Below are 20323 nucleotides of genomic sequence, written 5' to 3'. Positions count from 1 at the left end.
GACCTGTCCAGATTATCTTGACCTGTCCACATTACTTGATATAATCGACAGTTGACCAGACTCTGAACAAAAGAAATACAATAGATAATGGAACAAAAGAAGAGGGCTAGACGTATATAATCAGGTAGAGGTTAATTAAAGCGAGTTTCATTTAGCAGTTAAGGGAGTCTCCGCCAACCACAACATTATGCCTGTAAGAAAAATAATTATAAAGCACGATTTAATTTGTTTTATTTAAAACACACTCGTAGTGACCATAAAAACGAATAAAACATCCGTCTCTCAACACGCGATATTCAAAATTCCCGGGCGTCGAAATTGTCGAGTGCAATAACGTCCCAGTATTAGTAATATGATTGAAGGCTGACGACGACAATTGAGCACGGATAACCATTACGTCATTGCACTTAGACAATTTCGGCGCGGGAATTTTGAGAGCCGACTGTTTTTATTCGTTTTTTATGGTCAATATGAGATTGTTTTAAATAAAAACATGTGATTCGTGTTTGATAATTATTTTTCTAACATATAAGGCATGTTGTTATTGCCGGAGACTCCTTTAAAGTACCGAATAATAGCTTGGAATGTAAATATTACATGGTATCAGTTGAACTCTAAAGTTCCTAGAGTGATTCTTATAAACTCATCACAAGAATTCCCCGTTAGCAGTATGAGTTTATCCGAGTATTCATGATGACATCATGGTAGCCCACATGATATACGCTGGAGAAGTTACGTAATAATCGGATTAACTACCATAGCAATAGGTGAACAAATTTACCGCGCTGCACTGATACGTTCACGCGGTACCTCTGCATTGAACCATATCATGCTGATCACTTACACCTGTAAGATTAGTATCTTTGAAAAGACCGGCATTGTATTCAATCTATGATTGCAGACATACACAGGTGATGAGTGTAACCTGCTTGTAGTGCAGCGTGATATGTTCAAAATTTTTTAACCTATTGCTATGGTAATTAATCCGATTAATTACGTAACTTCGCCAACGTATCGTCTCTTGAACATATTCTTTACTTTGTTCTCTTTCATTTGACACCACTGGGGTCATACCTTCTTAGCATTTCGAGATATGAAAAGGACCCATATGAATATTGTCCTGGGTCTTATGACGGGTGGCACCCCGGGTGGAAATATTTTACTTCTTCCTCTTTCATTTGGCACCACTTGGGGGGGGGGGTCATACCTTCGTCCATTTCAGACCAAAAGGTTAGTTATAAATGTAGTCACCAGTGGCGGCGCCACGGGGGGGCATGGGGGAAAATGCCCCACAGTCAGAACTCTTGCCCCCTGTTGTCCCCCAGTAAAAACCCAAAAGTTGCGCAGATTTCCACTTTTTGCAGTAATTTTGCGCAACATTTGTTGATTTTCCGCCCTAAAATTAACTTTGCCACCCCCCGACAAAATACCTGGCGCCGCCACTGGTAGTAACCTATTACATACAGGCTGATACCATTTCATGGTTCAGCAATAATTTGATGTAGTAAACAACCCGGTCACTGATCTATTATCTGAAGGCCGCATGTGAATGAAGCTTATAACTATACACACTTCTATAGAGGTTGTGCATATGACGTATCATACCGTAAATAGGCGGACTACTCAAATGCATTCAACAAAAGCATGACTGCAATCTACCGTGACTGTTCGTGTCACGCACATAACAAATGCACATCGATCAAATAGGTTGATGACAACATTTCATTGAATGGACTGCACTGCGCCATGACGGCGCAAGACACCGGTTCAAATCTTTTGTATGGAGCTAATCAATAATTTCACGCACATGCTCTATTATTGCCCAATTATTGCCCGGGATGATTGCACACTGTAAAAGAGCTAATTGTTATGTTTGATGAAATCGTGTTTAACTATTTGCTTAAGGGCTGGGGTATGAACGTTTGGACGGTATCTATTTTGAGACATTAGAGCACATCAGACATATCGAATTGCATTCTGAATACGAAGAATGTCATTCTGATATCAAATAATTTTGATTTTTGAAATTCGCAATTTAATACACATTTTATGGCAAATCATTAAAATTGATATTTTTGATATTTAACAGTACTTGAAGTGAACTTTAAAAATCTGATGATTTATACTTAAAGTGTATGTAAGGTGGGATGAAAAAGCCGACGATCAATTGAAAATTTTGACCTTTCGTATTGAAGATATGGATTTTTTCCCAAAACACCAAAAAAATAAGGTCTTTTTGGGGAAAAATCAATATCTTCAATATGAAAGGTCAAAATTTTCAATTGACCGTCGGCTTTTCCTCCTGCTACATACACTTTAAGAATATATCATTAGATTTATATAATTTACTTCGAGGACTGTTATATATCAAAAATTTGAAAAATATCAAATTTTTATAATTTGTCATAAAATTTGTATTATATTGCGATTTTAAAAAAATGAAAATTATTTGATATCAGAAAGCCATGCTTCGTATTCAGAATGCAATTCGATAGGTCTGAGGTGCTCTCATGTCACACAAAAAATACTGTCGAAACGCAATAAACGCTCATTTTAGATCCCTTAAGAACGGTAAAATACAGATAAGGCTGCGTTCACATTTCGGGTATACGGTGCACGTTTTGCAGATGCACGCGTATAGCTTAAAGCGAGCAAGGCAATTTCATAGTACCGGGTCACATAAGGCTACGATCACATAGAAGTATACTATTCGGGTATACGGTGCACGTTTTACAGGTGTACACGTATAGCTTAAATCGAGCAAGGTAATTTCATAGTACCGGGTCACATAAGAGCTATTCGAAAAGGCCGTATACCTGCGTATAGTATAGTATAGTGGGAATCGTGCGTGTTTGATTTTAGTGCAGAGTATACTGTCCTAATTTTAAAAACCTAAACCATATGTGGGTAAATTCATTTTTTAATAGATGCACTATCTAATTCTGCACATTATGACACCTCATTGAATGCAATGTGACCTCAAGAAGTAAAGTTACAAGCATTTGATAAGACGAAGAAAATGGGTAAACTGACATACTCGCTATTCGCTATACGAAATACGCTCATTCGATCAGGCTGAGTTCACATAGTATACTCCTATATGAACTCAGCCTGATCGAATGAGCGTATTTCGTATAGCGAATACCGTATACCGTATACTTCTATGTGAACTCAGCCTAAAGCAGACATATTTACTACATGTGGTACACGTATACATATAGGGAATGTGTGTGAGTATTACCTAATTATAATAGGGGCGTATCCAAAAATAAATTCACGCCCTTTCAAATGTCGAGACTAAGTGCAGGCCCTATGACCACGCATGCTCAATACAATTAGTGTGACAAATAAACAAGGACCACGCGTGTTCAATACCATTAGTGTGACAAATAAACAAGGACCACGCGTGTTCAATACAATTAGTGTGACAAGTAAACAAGGATCACGCATGCTCAATACAATTAGTGTGACAAATAAACAAGGACCACGCATGCTCAATACAATAAGTGTGACAAATAAACAAGGACCACGTGTTCAATACAATTAGTGTGACAAATAAACAAGGGTCACGCATGCTCAATACAATTAGTGTGACAAATAAACAAGGACCACGCATGCTCAATACAATTAGTGTGACAAATAAACAAGGACCACGCATGATCAATACAATTAGTGTGACAAATAAACAAGGACCACGCGTGTTCAATACAATTAGTGTGACAAATAAACAAGGATCACGCATGCTCAATACAATTAGTGTGACAAATAAACAAGGACCACGCGTTTTCAATACAATTAGTGTGACAAATAAACAAGGACCACGCGTTTTCAATACAATTAGTGTGACAAATAAACAAGGACCACGCGTGTGCAATACAATTAGTGTGACAAATAAACAAGGACCACGCATGCTCAATACAATTAGTGTGACAAATGAACAAGGACCACGCATGCTCAATACAATTAGTAATCAATTATGTCTAATCTCATTACGTCTAAATGCTTCAGTGCACACAGACATGATGCTACACACTTAAAAATATGGGGTCAAATTTGACCCTTTTTTTAGTCGGTACATAATTGACAGTCGCTTGCAGGGTCAAAAATGACCCTCTTGGGGTTCTTTTTGGCCCCGTGCGGGGCGGGGTTAAATTTGACTTCAAAAGTGGTTGTTTGCAATGAAACGGGGTCAATTTTTTTAGTCGGTGCATATGTGACCCCGTATTTTTAAGAGTGTAGGATCCGAGTCTTGTAGAAGTTTGGATGTTTCGGAGCTCTGTTTCTTATCTCGTGTTGATGAGCCTTTCGTAGGTAGAATCAGTTTTTCCAATGCCATAAATGGTGCTTCAGCACACACAGACATGATGTATGCTGCTGCATATGATAACACTATGGTACCCAGGAAGAGATAGACCTAAAAAGAAAAGGAATAAAAGTATACAATGTGACAGTAAAGTTAATTCCCAGGTGAAAGAAGGAGAAGACAAACTTACTCTCACTTTTCATGGGTTTTGCACTGATGTCAGGGTTAGGTTTTTGCCCGGTTTAAACCGGCAAAATGGCAAAAAAATGACAAAACCTCACAAAAACAGTTTTTGCTAAGCGGTTTTTTTTCCATCTGCGGCAAAACCCTGCGAACCCTGACTGATATTACTCATGCTTTTTGTGGATAAACCAAAGATTATACCTTAAAGCAATAATGTGTGATTTGCATAAAAGATAGATTCCTATTTAAATGTTAGTTTTCACTGATAGCTACTGATCACATTGTCCCCTTTTAATTTCGAGCCAAACAAATGAGGTAAAACGAAGAAAATTGCTACTTCATTCCAGCGCCTACATTGCATGATTCATCTCGCCGATCGTATTATTATCATGATTATCGGGAGCTTCACCATGTTCACGCAGCAAATGGGATGTACATTGCATGTACATTGCACATAGTACAAACAAGACGTAATAGTAGAGAGCCCACTTTCTGGCTACATAGGGTCCCGTGCAACATTTTTGGACAAAGGTGCCAGCCGGGTTAAAATTAACCATAAGACGGGCCATAAGAGTCTCATCTTTCTGATTAAACCGGCTGGCATTTCTGAAAAGTGACGTGAACTGAGATATTTTGGTTAAATAATGTGTTTTTGCGACTTTTTTCCAATTTTTACCCATTAAAAAATGTCAAATCTAAAAGTAGCCATAACTTCAAACAGAAATTGACTGCAACCTTAATTTTTTGCTCTGAGTAATAGAGGGCATATGAATATTTTATATCTGTGAACAAAAATATTCCATCATATCAATTTCAGGCGAAATCTGAGTTAACACATGTTTTTTTCGTGATTTTTATAGTTTTTTACCAAAAATACCCATTGTGGCGCTATTCTTTTTTTAGCGAAAATGTATTTATTTGACAAGAAATGTATATCAATAATCGTCACAGAGAGTATCGCAAACCTGTCAGAGTCGGTCCTTTGGGTCACATCTCTATGGGGTATGGGGTCATCATAACACCGTGTAAACATGCCAAATGTTGTTCTGGCGGGAATAATTCTGGTATACCCTGCGCACAAGTATAACCCTGACCCCAACACTAAGTAGTAGATAAAGGGTTCAAAACAGACCATTACCATATATAATCGGTGTCTTGTTGAGGTAAGGTGAGCATGTTAGTCGCTCGGAAGGCGAGACCCCGAAGGGATCGAGCCTTCCGAGCGACTAACATGCGAACATATACGGTGAGCCAAAATAAACGAATTTGATGTTATGGTTTATTCATTTTCCAAAAGACAAACTGGAAAAGCTGATATGATTATCTTGTGTAAGTTTTAGGGTTTTCCAAAAATAAAAACACACCGAGACAGTGTAATATTATTCCCATGTGTCCTGCGTTCGAGTCTATGAGTCTTATCTAGTGTCAATTGCAAATGATTTGATCAAATCAATACAACATTGATTTTAACGAGAGATTCTATTCAATTCACTTGTGGTCCCACTCGATAGCCTTATTAATTCTTTATACATATTATTAATATTAATAATGAATATGTAAATAGTTCAAAGGTCAAATTACCAAAGTGGGTGTGTTTTACTTACACATGACGGTAACTCTGACATTTAACACCATAGAATTTATATTTATCTTTAATATACTTATAGAACAAATGTCCTGAACCAAATCAACGCATATTCCTGGGTACCCTCCTCGACCTATTTTGGTTGGGGTTAGGCCGCAGATTGTTGTAGTTTTTCTACATCTAGTCTTGTGGCCTGTAATGTACTACATTTTAGGTGCAAAATATCCTTGGTTGAACTTAATTTGTAAGACCTCATGGCTCTTGTTTTGTTACCAGAGGATGATTTAAGAAGCCCCATCATGCACTGTAAAAAGTGGTATCACTAGAGCTTCAACTGCCACTTTACTTTTCAAATCCCATTGAACTCTGTGCAAAAGATGTTGTTTTAGAATTGCCCGTGTGTCGTCATTACTTGGTCGATTTCAGATCTAAAGTGATGTATGCATGAAGGGTAATTCACACCTTCTGTACATAACATAAAATGTGAAATCGACCAACTTTTTGAAGGTGTTTTTATTGTAAATATATCTGTCCAAATTCAAATTTAACCATGCACGTGTGTATGCAGTGGGCGGGCAGTGGTGTCATGTTCCTCACACAGCTGTGCTAACCGCAAGACTTGCTGGGAAGTGCTTAAATCATCCTCTGTTTTGTTACCTACTTTGTCGGAATCTGCGTTAGTTGGGAGAGGGGGACAAAGGTAGATTGACATCCTCGTCCCTAATTATACAGGCTTTAAGAGACATAATACAAACTAATTTGCATTATTCAATAAAGGTGTTCTTGGTGTCATTCAATACACACAAGTATTGTTTACCATCTTCATTTAAATCTAATATGCATAAACTTGCATACTAATTTATGCTGATCGTGTAAAATATATTAAACTTTCATGCATTTTAAGTTTGTTGAAATGTCCAAAAAGTCAAATAATGTGGCCAGTGTTTCTAAATATGAACATGTACTTCTCTTGTTCAAAATTTATTGACCTGACCAAGATTATCTTGACCTGGCCAGATTATCTTGACCTGTCCACATTATCTTGACCTGTCCACATTATCTTGACCTGACCACATTACTTGATATAATCGACAGTTGACCAGACTCTGAACAAAAGAAATACAATAGATAATGGAACAAAAGAAGAGGCCTAGACGTATATAACAGGATAAACCTGTATTGCACCATATAGGAATACTGGGTGCGCAGAGTTTTTTGTTTTGTTTTGTTTTGTTTTGTTTTTCTTGGGTTGAGTTGGTTGCATTTTATTTTGTTGATTTTGGTTTTAATGGTGCTTATTTGTTATTTTGACCATTTGCGTCATTTTACAATACGTTTATTTATCGCACGCGCCATTGACCGTTTAGGTAAATCCCACACTTCCTTGCGGTTAAACCCAATATGTCGCCATTTGACGTCACGCCGCTGCGTAACTTACCATATTGTAGTCGCTGTAATGAAACGGCGTGACAACACTCCTGTAGTAGACATATATTAAGATTGGATGTAGTAGATAGGCACAGTATGTGAGCTTAGCTAATGGTGCAAATGCTGACCAACTAAGTATACTGTTTACTGGACCTAAACAATGAAAATATAAATGACACATGTAAGAGCATAATATTTAGTACCCCATTCATCTATTTGGCGTACGGGGTAAGCTCATGAGTAATTGAGTATGATATAGATGTAAGGCAGAGACTTTAATGAAGAAAAAATACATATTTAGCAATAAAAAAATAAGTCTTTAGGTGATATATAGCATATTTGGGCAATGACTCATGGAGCAGAAGTAGGAGTGGCTCAATTCAACACAGTATGGAAAGGAGCATGCTTGGGATCACAAAAAAGGAAAATAAATGACACAATTTACTTTCTGTTGCTAGTCAAAACGATCTTGGTATCATGGTCACTAATAATTTGAATTAGAAAATGCATATTAATCATATGATTTGCAAAGCTAACCGTATTTTGGGCTTGATCCGTCACACTTGCAAGTGAAAGACCCCCTTACTCGTAAAAATTCTTTATTTGGCCCATGTCAGACCTATTTTGGAATACGGGTCAGAAATTTGGAATCCATCTACTAAGGGTCTTATTACTGCCATTGAAAGAGTTCAAAGGCGTGCTGCCAGATTCATCCTTCAAAGTTCTGCCCCCTATGAAGAGCGTCTTACAGAACTCAACCTTTCTAGTCTTGAGGACCGACGCAAGTTTAAAGATAACATCCTGCTCTTCAAGGGTTTACATGGCATGTCTTTTATCTCATTACAAGATAGAGTGAATTTCCGTGGCACTGGATCCATTTCTTTAAGATCTTCTGACTCGCCTACAATTATCCCAAATAAGTGCAATACCAATATTTTTAAGCAGACATTTTTAACCGTGTATACAACTCCTGGAACAACCTCACTGCTGACGTTAGGAACGTTCAAATTTTCAAATATTTCAAATCCGAGCTCCTTAATCACTACATCTTAAATTAACCTGTCAGTACTCATAAATAACTCCATCGGGATTGTTCATAACTCACAATTTGGAAATGTTTCTTCTGTGCATGTCCAGGAATACTTCGGTATGGAGGTCTTAGGCGCATGCCTCAGTGGCGGTGCGTGCTGCACCGTGGTACTTTCTCAAATTGACGCCACCAGCATCAAGTTCCAGCCGGAATCGGATGAGGAGTGTGAGAGTTAATTTGATATGGTGCTACGGTGTGGTGCGGAACGTCATTGGGGTGTGTAGGGGATCTTTTGTGCCGAGGTGTTCTTGGATTTGTACGGGGGAACATTTGCAAATTGCAAAATCAGTTTACCTACTTTGTGCAATTTCACTAATGGTGCCTGTCCCCTTTTTTCAAATCTGCCGCATAATGACCCCATTTTCCAAAAACTTGCACCCATGTTATCATAATGGATGGAAGCTACACCAAATGACCCCCCCCCCTTTTATCCTCCTTTTTTGGGCCAATATATGGTAACATTGCACAATTTTGTGCGCTTTGCGCGTACTGGCCCAGGAAATGCCCAAATTATAATCTTGGAATAAATTTTACATTTCCATAGCGCTCTACAAATAACACATTGCTTTTGCTCCAAAACAAAATATGTGACGTGTCATGTCAAAAGGAGACACTTTTGGGCAGGATCGTAAATGGAGAAATAGCCAAAAATCTGCTGGTGGGTGATTTTTTCACAATTTGGGTTTGTTGCTAATTTGTGATGTTATTAATGTTAAAAATATTGTCTGATAGTTTCAGACCGGAATGTAACTGGCATCTTGTATTTTTTGAGACATTTTTCAAGTTAATTCCCACTCTCAACATTGTCAATAATATTTTTAAAGGCCGATATCTCAATATCCAATTTTATAATACCATAACTTCCAAACTCAATATCTTTGCTTTGGAATGTCCAAATTCATTTGGGAAAACGGCGTTGTGGAGCAAAATATCTCTATATTTAAGATATGTAAAACCTCAAAATTCATAACCTGCCCAAAAGTGTCTCCTTTTGACATGACACGTCACATATATATGGAAGACAAAATAAAATCAACAACAATAAATTACACGTTAGGAAAAAGGTATGTCTTCAGTAGCCGCAGATGCCGCTTCTCTAACATAAACAATGAGCTTGTTCCAGAGCTGGGGCCCGAAAACAGCAATCCCCGGCTCTTTTATTGGAGCGTATATATGAGAGTTTTACAAAGATTGCTAATATTTAGAGCTCCATCAAAAACAACACGTAAGTTCTTTAACATTGGCAGGTGGTTTGATAGAGTGGTTGCCCAAGTTCAGCTCAATGACGGGAAGCTTACTGAGAGCTCTACTGGTCGCACTGATGAAAAAATCCGCTTTATTCTGATTGAGCTGCAGCTTATTGATGAGTCCACTTTCAAATTCTCAGCGGCATAACCCTGTCCGAACCCCCCTCCCAGAACCAAAAGTCGTACTGCGGCAAGCACATGCACAGGTACGTCACTTTCATATTCCTACCTTATTCTCCGGGCCTTATTCTCATCTGTTTTACCTACCTCCTTTTCCAATTACACAAGCGAACACAACCCATGACACAGCCGAGGCCCATAATGTTCTAGACACAGTTCCGTAAAATACTGCTTCAGGTTTGGTTTGGGAATGCCCCTGAGGTGTTCTGTACAGACCATATACTGTTCCAAGGCCTGTTGCTATAGCATAACACCATCCTAGCAGAGCACCCAACTGAATTTACAAGATGAAAACAATTGGTTAATATTAGTCAGCAGCATGGTAAGAATGGGTGTAGGACTGAACAGGATTGGGCTTAATATTTAGAGGCTGTCATAGGTCACTCAGGTGAGTATATTGCGTAATTAACCAATCATATCGAAAGGTTTGGCTACAAAATAATCTGTGATTGGTTTTATCAAAACCCCGATAGTTTCCTTCATCATGTCAATCAGAAATGTTTTAATGTCGAATGAAAGCTAATACTTGCTGCTAAAATACATTTTTTCATTAAGTCAACAGATGACACAATTCAATGTTTATTGCAAGGCAAATGTGGTAAATCTGTTGAAAACGACCTATTCACGCACAATTTATGACCAAGATGTAGGTTTTATAAGTCAAAATCCCGATTGATCCTTACAATATTTCCAAATGTTATGCCATTAAATGAGAGAGCACACTTATATTGTCCATATACAGTGGAAACTCTTTAATACGAAATTTGTGGGGGCACAAAAGTTAGTTTGTCTTATCAGGATTTTGTCTTGTCCATCACATATTACATATGGATTCAGTGCCAGGGACCTGAAAATCAAGCTTGTCTTATCAGGTTTTTTGTATTATCAGAGCTTGTATTAATGAGTTTCCACTGTACTAGTTTCATTTCAATGAGCAATGTCAAATTCTCTCTAAATTGCAAATCTTGTGCAAAAAGTTAATATTTTCACCTTTTTTGTCATTCGGTTGTAAATGAACAATGAGCAATGACTTTGCTTAAAGATCGCTTAGAAATGGAAGACAGTAAACACTGTATACTTTCATTTCTGGACAAAATTAAATCCGCTATTTTGGTAAACTTCAAAGAAAATTCACATTGTGTGGCAAATATGATTTTGAATTTCCCAATCATTTAATCCATACAGGTACAATGTTTTAGGACAGACTTGCTGCAGTCTAAAAAGTTCACATTATTATAACATGGTAGACTTGGAACAAATCTTTACTTAGCATACGGGCGTATGACACCCAAATTAATGCGACAAAAGTGCAATGGTGATGAGTTCCGGTGAAAACTATACGACAACTTGAGGTAATTTGGTGTCCTTTGGGACTTTATAGTTTTCTATGAGGTTGGCATGTTCTAATTACAACGAAAGAATGCAACATGTTAATCAATTAAATGGACCCGAACTTAAAAAACTAACGGTTTTTTATTTCACACCACCAAATAATATTACATGATTATGCGCCCTTAATTTCAATTCTCAGAAAAAATCATAGAAAGCTAATGTAAGCATTAAAACGAGCAGAAATTTGCATAATTTTGGCTAAATTTGGATTGGTCATGATTAGTAATATTAAATCCTGCAAGTGCGCCACAGATGGGAGAGATCGAAAAATTTTTAAAGATTTTAATGATAGTCTATAGAGAAAGACTGGCATCCTTTTCACTGCGCCCTTATGCTAATTGCTAATTAATACATGCATGACTGCCGGGGACTAGCTTGAACTTGGAAATTACATGTATCCGGGTACTCTGAAAGCCGGTTAGATTTCATGATGGACTTTGAATGTATTATGATACTGGTGATGTGAGTAATTATGACCTATTCAATGGAATTGGCCGAGAGTTAGCCGCGGAGTTTTAACATTTTAGCCCTGGCATAAGTCCCAGCCCCCACCCCACCCCCGGTATCCTGGCCGAGGGGGTGGTGGAAATTGACAGCTACAAATTATAGCCATATCATTAGTAGTAGTGATAGCCTAAATTATAGTTGCATAATGAGTTTATCTTCTAAACGGCTTTACCCGACACGTAATGGCGCGAGTCAATTGAACGTCATTTTGTACGTAGGAAGTTGCAATTTAAAAAAAAATACTGCGATAATCTAAAATGGCTGCAATTTTGCAATGAAAAGTCAAATTAAGTCAGAACATGTAAATCTATAACACATTGCATTGGTATGCTTAAGCCTGGGGCATGATCTATTTGTTCTTGTACTATAAAGAAATGACATTCTTCACAAGCTTATAATTCACATAGCCATATTAACATGTACACACACACCCCACACACCAACACACCAATGACAATTTTGTTTGTTGAAAAAACAACTATTTTGTCCGAGATAATTGCAGACTCCAGTCCTCTCATACGGTACCCCAACCCTAAACCCTACACCTGGGCCATAATACTAACCCTAATCCTAGCACTAATCCTAACCCTAACCTAACCCTAATCCCAACCCCAACCATAACATACCCTTAACATGCAAACCCTAATCCTAAATCAATTCCTATCCTACCCTCCAAACCCTAGTCATAGAGATCATAACCATAAGGAGGTGCTCCTTTTAAATGGATATTGATTTGGACATTCAAAATCATATTTGCCACACAATGTTAATTTTCTTTGAAGTTTGCAAAAATCGTGGACTTAAGTTTGTCCAGAATGAAAGTACACAGTGTTAGTAGTTCTCAGAAGGTTGAGGTAATATGTTTAAGCTCACGTTCTCAGCCCAACCAAGATCCAGGATACCCGACCCCTTTCCCCACGGAGGGGGGGGGGGGGGGCTCAGCTCCGTTGAGTCCTTGGCCCCCATCCTCCCCTTTGATATTTTCCATCGTTTCCTTGGCATCTCATATAAGACGTAACCTACAATCATGCCGACAAGGTAACTGTTGATTCGAGACCAGGGTTTGATGTATGTCAATGCTTTAAGTTCGTTAAGTTTTTTTGGATTCCTGTTTAGCAAAAATGTTACATTGTTATTGTTATATTGTGGCTAGACTAAGCGGGAGAAATAATGTGCCCCAACCAGTTGAACATACACAAAACTGCACTATAATGAAAGACAAAGATAAAGACAATTTATCGCGTCTGACGTCATTTGTCAATCAAACTCGAGCACGGTTTGTTTACAAGTGTCGTGATGATGACTTGCTGAACGCGGATTTATAACCGGGCGTCTTATTGTTAATTTTGCACCTTTCGACATGCAAACCATCTCAAAGGTTAGGTCTTTATAGTAGGAAACTTTCTTTGGCGAAGGCACCATGTTAACAATGCCTAGAAAAGCTGCTTTTTGCCTTGTAAAAGTACGTAATATTCGCCATTTGCTGCTATTCCTTTTCTCCGATCAGCACCAGGTAGATCGGTCTTCCTTTTACGCGCCGATTAACCTGTGTAAACCAATCAAGGAAGGATCGTAATTGACTGATATCTGACGCGATAAATTGTTTTTATCTCTGTCTTTAATTATAGCATGACTTAGAGGATCCACGAAGGGTTTCCAGTTTGATCAGCTCGTAATCGCCGGGAATTGTAAGGGTTTAACCCTAACTGTGCACAAGGTGTTTTTTGCTATTGGAAGGGAAAGAAGAAACGAAAAAGGAGAGAAGATGAACAAAGAAGTCACTTGGTACCCCCGGGATTCGAACCTCGGACACCTCGCATGCCAACGCAGAAGATCACCGACCTGTAGCCACACGGGTGACGCTGGCCTGGCCAGCGATTCCCTGGGTATATATGACTTAGGCTGATTGCGTCAATCGCATCACGTGCAATGCACCAGCAGTGAATTTAAAAGTAAGATTTAGTGAGATCTGGTTCAGTTATGGTTAATTTTAATTAAATTTAGTGGTATTAAAATACCACTAAATTAAAAAAATAATCATATAAACATTTTTTTGGCCCAAATTTGACCTCACAGATGGATTCATCAAGTCCTTGCCATTCTAATTATGTATACTTTTATATACTTTAGACCAACAATTTAGCAGTTATGAGGCCCAACATAAGGCCACCCTTCTTCACTTACTTTTCAAGATCATAATATTTCATGTACGCAACAGCAAGACTGGTAAAACATGCAGTCATAAGAGCAGCTATTGTAGCATATCCAATCTTGGAATACCTGAAAGTAAGTCGGATTTTTTTTTATTTTGTAAAATTAATAATTAATTCTCCAGATTCAAGAGTACAGGCGTATGATCTTCAGACAGATTATAGAACAGAAGTCTTATGTCAAAGGTAAAGAACAGAAGTCTTATGTCAACATTAGTGTGTTGTGTTGGTGTGAAAATATTTAGCTCGCAGGGAGCTTTCAGTGCTTTTGAAACTAATTAACTTAATTTGCCACCCTTGAAGTAAACAAAAACAAAATTTGATGTTTTATTTGGGTGCGGACAACCTTATTTTTCGCATCGCAAAAGCAAAAAACCGTTTTCCAAAATAATGTAAACTGAAAAATTTAATAGCCTTACAAATTCGCCAAACTATTATAGATCATTGAGTGGCGTAGTGACGGGGTGCCGTGGAGTGGAGCTTTGAGCTGAAATTTCAAAGGCATTTAACATCAATAAGACAAAAACAAACGAGACATCGTCCGGCGCCTCCGAAAGCCATAATACTGTAATAGACCCCGGCTTGATTAGTCAACGTATGCTTATAACTCTTTGCGATTACCCAAGTGGGCACACTCTGCGCTATACCAAGTCAGTGGGCACACCTGACGTTGTATCAACGTCGAAACCCTAACCTGTGCCCACTGAGATTAGTGTCCTTCTTTGTATAATTATACGTCCCTTTTTTTTATATTGGCAATGGTGAAAAATCAATTCCAAACTACACTATTACCCTGGCATGTTTTTTATTCTCAGGGGAGAAGTAGGAAGTTGTTCCAAAAAAAAAACTTCCCCCACTACATGAGCAAAAAAAAAACAATCCCCACCAACACTAAAAAAAAAAAATAAAAAACCTTCCCCATCTAACTGTGTAAAATGCATGAAATTAAAAAAAAAAACTTCGCCGCCTTTGGCGGCGAAAAAAAAATCTTCCCCCGACCCAAACTTCCTACCCCCCCCCCCCCGAGTATCTAATGGTACGTCCCTAATACACACTATAACCGAAAATAAAATTAAAAAGATTGGTTTGCGTCTGACGACATCTGTCAATCAAACTATTGTGATGTGTCCCGAGTAATTTTAATTTGATCATTTAACTTTGTTTACAATTTAAAGCTGGGCATATTTCATATGGGATATGAGAGATGGGAACCCCCTTTCAAGTAATCACGCAAAACTGTTATTCAATAACAGATATCTATTCTTGGGAACTCCTATATGACTCAATGTATTGTTTTGAGTTATCGATAGCTGGGATTTTTCAGTTTTACTATTTGGATCAAGAAAGTTGTTGGCTTTCTAATGTGTTGGTAGTCAATGTGCCTTCGAAGCAAGGTACATGTAAACCAGTCATTTTGCATGTAGACAATAATGTGCTATTAATCCAGCAGTAACGAAGAAGATTTGGAATACACAAAAGTGTTCATCCTTCCGTGTATAGTGGATCTCGCTGAAGAGTAGCCTTCTTCACAGGACAAGTTTGATTCAGGATATATCAGTATTCCGAAACATTGACTATGTTGAGTGCAACAGAACTTTGTAATCAACAAGAATATTGCCAAATAAGTAGCAATTATTAGTATGATTTATAAAGTGTATGCATTTTTGTCATTTTGTAGCCAAGATTTACGAGTATAATCATGAGTAATTTCTACTTCCTGGCACTTAAGATAACAGAGACATGGCAATGGAGGTAGAACTTTTGAATGACCCTCGTAAATTACAGATCCAAGCATAAACAAGTATTACTGTAAGACCAATCTATTATATTGGCATATTTACGCACGTATCGCATATCGCATTAATTTAGCTTTCATAACACTATAATGCTTGTAGACGGGGTTTTACGGTAGGCCCAATATATTAATTATAATAAATAATAACGAACAATTATATTTATGAGTCTTTCCCTGGAAAACCTTGATAGAGAAGTTCTTTTGAGAGGGTTGAGCTTTCGGAACGCTAGCGAGTGCCATTTTCAAAGTAACTAAAGAAAATATATGAAAAATTAAAACATATTCATGTTTACCGATCTGGAGTACCAAGTAATTTCAAATAATTATACTTATCTTTCAAATATTAATTTTTATACAAGAACAATATAATTTGCCGTTGGTCCAAGAGTTTCACTTTCTCTGAAATGACCCCCTCCCCTCTTCCCAAAGAAGCTTGGTTTGTTTTTTATTTGTATATTATCATAGATGTTTGCAGGGCTGTCGAGTGCAGATCCGTCGGAACACGCTTTTCAATACGGAATAAATGCTAACCTCATCCAAGCAGCAAAGTTCATTTCCCATTGAAATAGCGTTTTCGCGACGGATCTGCAGTCGACCATTCTGTTACCAACCTGTATAAGAAATAGATAATCAATGGACTTATGATATAGAACTGCATATCATTTGCCAAGTACCACGTCCAGAGCATACACTGAAAGATGAAGTAAAGATACGGTGAACACATATTGATTAGTTTCTAATTAGCATCATCACCATCTTCATATTAAAATCATCATCACCAGCACCATGGTATTACCATCACTTTGGGAAAAGTGTATATCTTCAATGTGAAGGCTTTTCATCGCAGCTACATGCACTTTAAGTACATATAATTAGATTTATAAAGTTTTAAAAATATCAAATTTTGATAATTTTGCATAAAATTTGTATTATATCGCGAATTTAGAAAAAATCAAATTATTTGATATCAGAAGGACATTCCTCGTATTCAGAATGCATATTCGATAGGTCTGATGTACTCTCAGCTTCCACAAAAATACTGTGCAAACAATTGAATACTGTGCAATATCGCAAGCTGCCATCATGATTCTAGGTGACTTTAATCGATCTAACATCAAGTCCCTATGCTCGAAGTCCCTATGCTCGGGTAATCAGCTGAAGCAGATTGCCACTAAACCCTCCAGAGGTAATGCCATCCTTGATCTTATCATGACCAATGTGGAGAGTCTTTATTGCGAGCCAATTCACTTTGCTCCCATTGGCCGTAGTGACCATCAATGCATCAGCTTAGTACCAAATCATTCCAAACCATTGAACACATTGAAATACAAGACTGTTCAACCAATAACTGATTCTAAAATGTGTCAGTTTGGTAGATGGATTCAAAAACAATCCTGGTTAGGATAATGCTCCTGATGTCCAATCCAAGGCTGATGCCTTCTATCATACTCTGAATGAGGGTATTGACTCGTCTTTTCCAACAAAGACTGTCCGACTGCACTCCACTGATAAGCCCTGGATGACGTACAGAGTCAAGAATCTTATTCAGAGAAGGCAGAAGGCATTTGCCTCGGGGGCCGCGGGACAAACAGATTTTTAATCAACTGCGGAACCAAGTCATATATGAAACCAAGAAAGCTAAACGCACTCATAATGTAAATAAAGTCAAATATCTGCAAAAGATTGAACCTGGTAAATGGCACAAAGAAATAAGATCATTTGCTAACATGACCAAATCAAACCCCACCATCCATGTGCCGGGTGTAGACCCTGTTGATCATGTTGTTGTTCTAATGCTATCAGCAAACAGCTGACAAGTTTTTCCCAAGTTCAACAACCTCTCAAATGTGATGAATGGCCTGCATACCTTCCGGGTAAAGACCCTCCCCCTCAATTACAATATGGCAACAAGAAAGGTATGTCGACTACCCACTGCTTGATAGATGTTTACGACCAGTTGGTCTCGGAGACTGAGAAATCTGGTACAATCAGTGCATTGGTACTAACAGATGCATGGATGTGTCACCATCTATTGTGCAGTGGGTGGCTGACTTATTTCTGGTAGGCAATAAAGAGTCAAGTATAAAAAAATAGTCTGTCTGAATGAGAAACTTTATTGGGAGGGGTTCCACAAGGTACAATCTTGGCCCCAATAATTTTTCTGAGTATCATTAAATAGTGCCCAAGAGAACGACAAGAAATCAGACATCCACGTGCGGAAATATGTTGACGACCTGACCATGGGTGAAAGCAGGGGCCATGGGAAACCTAGTAAGATCCAGAAAAGCCTGGACTCGTTGCACCAATGGACTGTTGATAATCAGTTCATACATACGCGCTATATATATAACGGCGCGCGTGATTGGTCGATGTGCGTTCTCGGGGTAAAGAAAACGAAGGAAATTCATCGTTTTTTATGATGTTCCTTGTTATCTTTTGTCATTATTTTGATGAAATAAGAATCACAAAATGTTCTGATATGTATGAACGGGGTTCATTCATATATTTTCATGACTAAACGGTTGTGCCCTTTGCCGCAAGCGGCCCCTCGGGCATAACAACCGTTTAGTCATGACAATATATGAATGAACCCCTAAATGATGCTCAATCCTACAGAATGTCAGGTCATGCAAGTCTATTTTGCTACAAAACCTGCTCCTAACGTGGAAGTCTCTATTTCTAGTCAGAATCTTGTGGTTGTTGATAAGGTCAAACTACTTGGAATATTGGATTCTGTGATGAAGGGGCATACAGAGCACTTCTGTGAGGGACATTTGGTACATCCGGGACTATCTACAGCGTGGGAAGAGTTAAGGTGGTATGAATGTGATTGTTCTTCAGTGATAAGAGAGTATCTGAGAATGGCACCTCTGTGGATGATTCAAAAGTAAATTTGATGGCGTTGTGGAAGGAATTCATGTGGGTTTTGAACTCTTCGAAATGTATATCGTCAATATACCGTTTCCAGGATGATGCAAGCGGTTTGATGCAAGCGGTTTCCAGGATGATGCAAGCGGTTTGATGCAAGCGGTTTCCAGGATGATGCAAGCGGTTTGATCTTAGCAGCAGCAAGAAGGATCTCAAAATGAACAGACATGTTGATAATTTTACTTTGAGTGAACACAATGCGCTACGCTCCTCCGCAACATATTTGATATACCTGAAAAAATATCCGATTCCTTTTTTCTCATATTCATTGGTATAATTATTGATATAAGTAAATCACAACACTTACTTCCTCGTACAGATAATATGGATATAGATTATTAATGTAAAGAAGATTCGTCCACCAATATTTTCGGCAATTGAGCAAGTCGAAGTTCATCATCCAATAGTATGGTCCATTTGTGAAGTGTGGTCCCATTGTAGTCCAGAGCATGATTATCATCATATAGACAGGGGTCAGCCTGCATGTGTAATAGTAAAAATGAAAAGTAGCAGACCATATGAACAGCTTTGCTTCACAGGGGCACTACTTTCTTTCTTATAGTGCCTCTAATTGGATAATTACATTACAATCGCCTTCGTCAACCAATCAAAGGACATTCCTACCATATCAAGTGGCGCAAATATATAATGATTATAGCTAGGCATCTGTGTAACCATGGTAACCACTCAAAATAGTTCTTAGAGGCCGATGATTTGGCCTATAGCACCATTGGGGTTAATCCACTTGCCCGTCACCCCACAGATTGCACATCACAAACTTCTGTGATTCACAACTTGCCTGAATGTATAATCGCAACTTCCCCCAAAATGCAAAATCATTCAAATTTTGTTTCGGCCTAATTGGCCTTTTGGTAAGATGAATATAAACAAAGCTGAAAGTTACAAGTTGACACTGAGCATGTGGAGCTGTAGTTAAAAGTTGCTGGTAATACCTTTGCAACTCCGTCTCTTCTGGCAAATTCGAGCCTTGGCACTTAGGCCTATACATGTTATAAGTGTGCTCAAACAGAACCCTTGCAAGGGTCATAATATGAAATTTTGACGACTCCGTGAACCAACCCAGGATCATAATGAACATATATAAAATGCTAAATGGCCATTTCACAGTGGACCCGCCCCCCCCCCCCACACACACACAATATTTTTGGTTGGGATCCAAAGTACCCTAGGCCCTCCAATTCATATATTTTATTTAAGGGGTACTACACCCCTCGAAAAATTTGTGTCTATTTTTGCATTTTTCTAAAAAACTAATAACACAGTGGTAACAAAAGTTATGTATATTATAGGGGCAAGGAATCCAATTACTACACTAGAATTTCAGTGACCCAAGACCAGCTAGGATGTACCTCATTTCCTATCATATCGTCGGCCGCATCACATACTGACGTATTTGCAAAATACGCATTTCGAGAAAATCGAACTTGAAAATTTAGCGATTTTCATTTGCCTTA

General features: G+C 38.2%; 1 protein-coding gene across 1 annotated transcript in view; it reads right to left on the bottom strand.

The window, feature by feature from the left end:
* Positions 1-3573: 3573 nt before the first annotated feature.
* LOC140145753 (nose resistant to fluoxetine protein 6-like) overlaps positions 3574-20323 on the bottom strand; it is a 70576-nt gene continuing 53826 nt past the window's right edge. Inside the window, exons 9-15 of the mRNA XM_072167430.1 lie at positions 19156-19327; positions 16532-16611; positions 14100-14195; positions 12939-13023; positions 10104-10290; positions 7510-7652; positions 3574-4414 (exon numbers count right to left, since the gene is read on the bottom strand). Coding sequence (XP_072023531.1) covers positions 4199-4414; positions 7510-7652; positions 10104-10290; positions 12939-13023; positions 14100-14195; positions 16532-16611; positions 19156-19327 — 979 coding nt within the window. The 3' untranslated portion in view covers positions 3574-4198. The remainder of the gene's footprint in view (positions 4415-7509; positions 7653-10103; positions 10291-12938; positions 13024-14099; positions 14196-16531; positions 16612-19155; positions 19328-20323) is intronic.

This window comes from Amphiura filiformis, unplaced genomic scaffold, assembly GCF_039555335.1.
Source record: "Amphiura filiformis unplaced genomic scaffold, Afil_fr2py scaffold_597, whole genome shotgun sequence".
Lineage (NCBI taxonomy): Eukaryota > Metazoa > Echinodermata > Ophiuroidea > Amphilepidida > Amphiuridae > Amphiura > Amphiura filiformis.
This window is presented reverse-complemented; position numbering and strand designations above follow the sequence as displayed.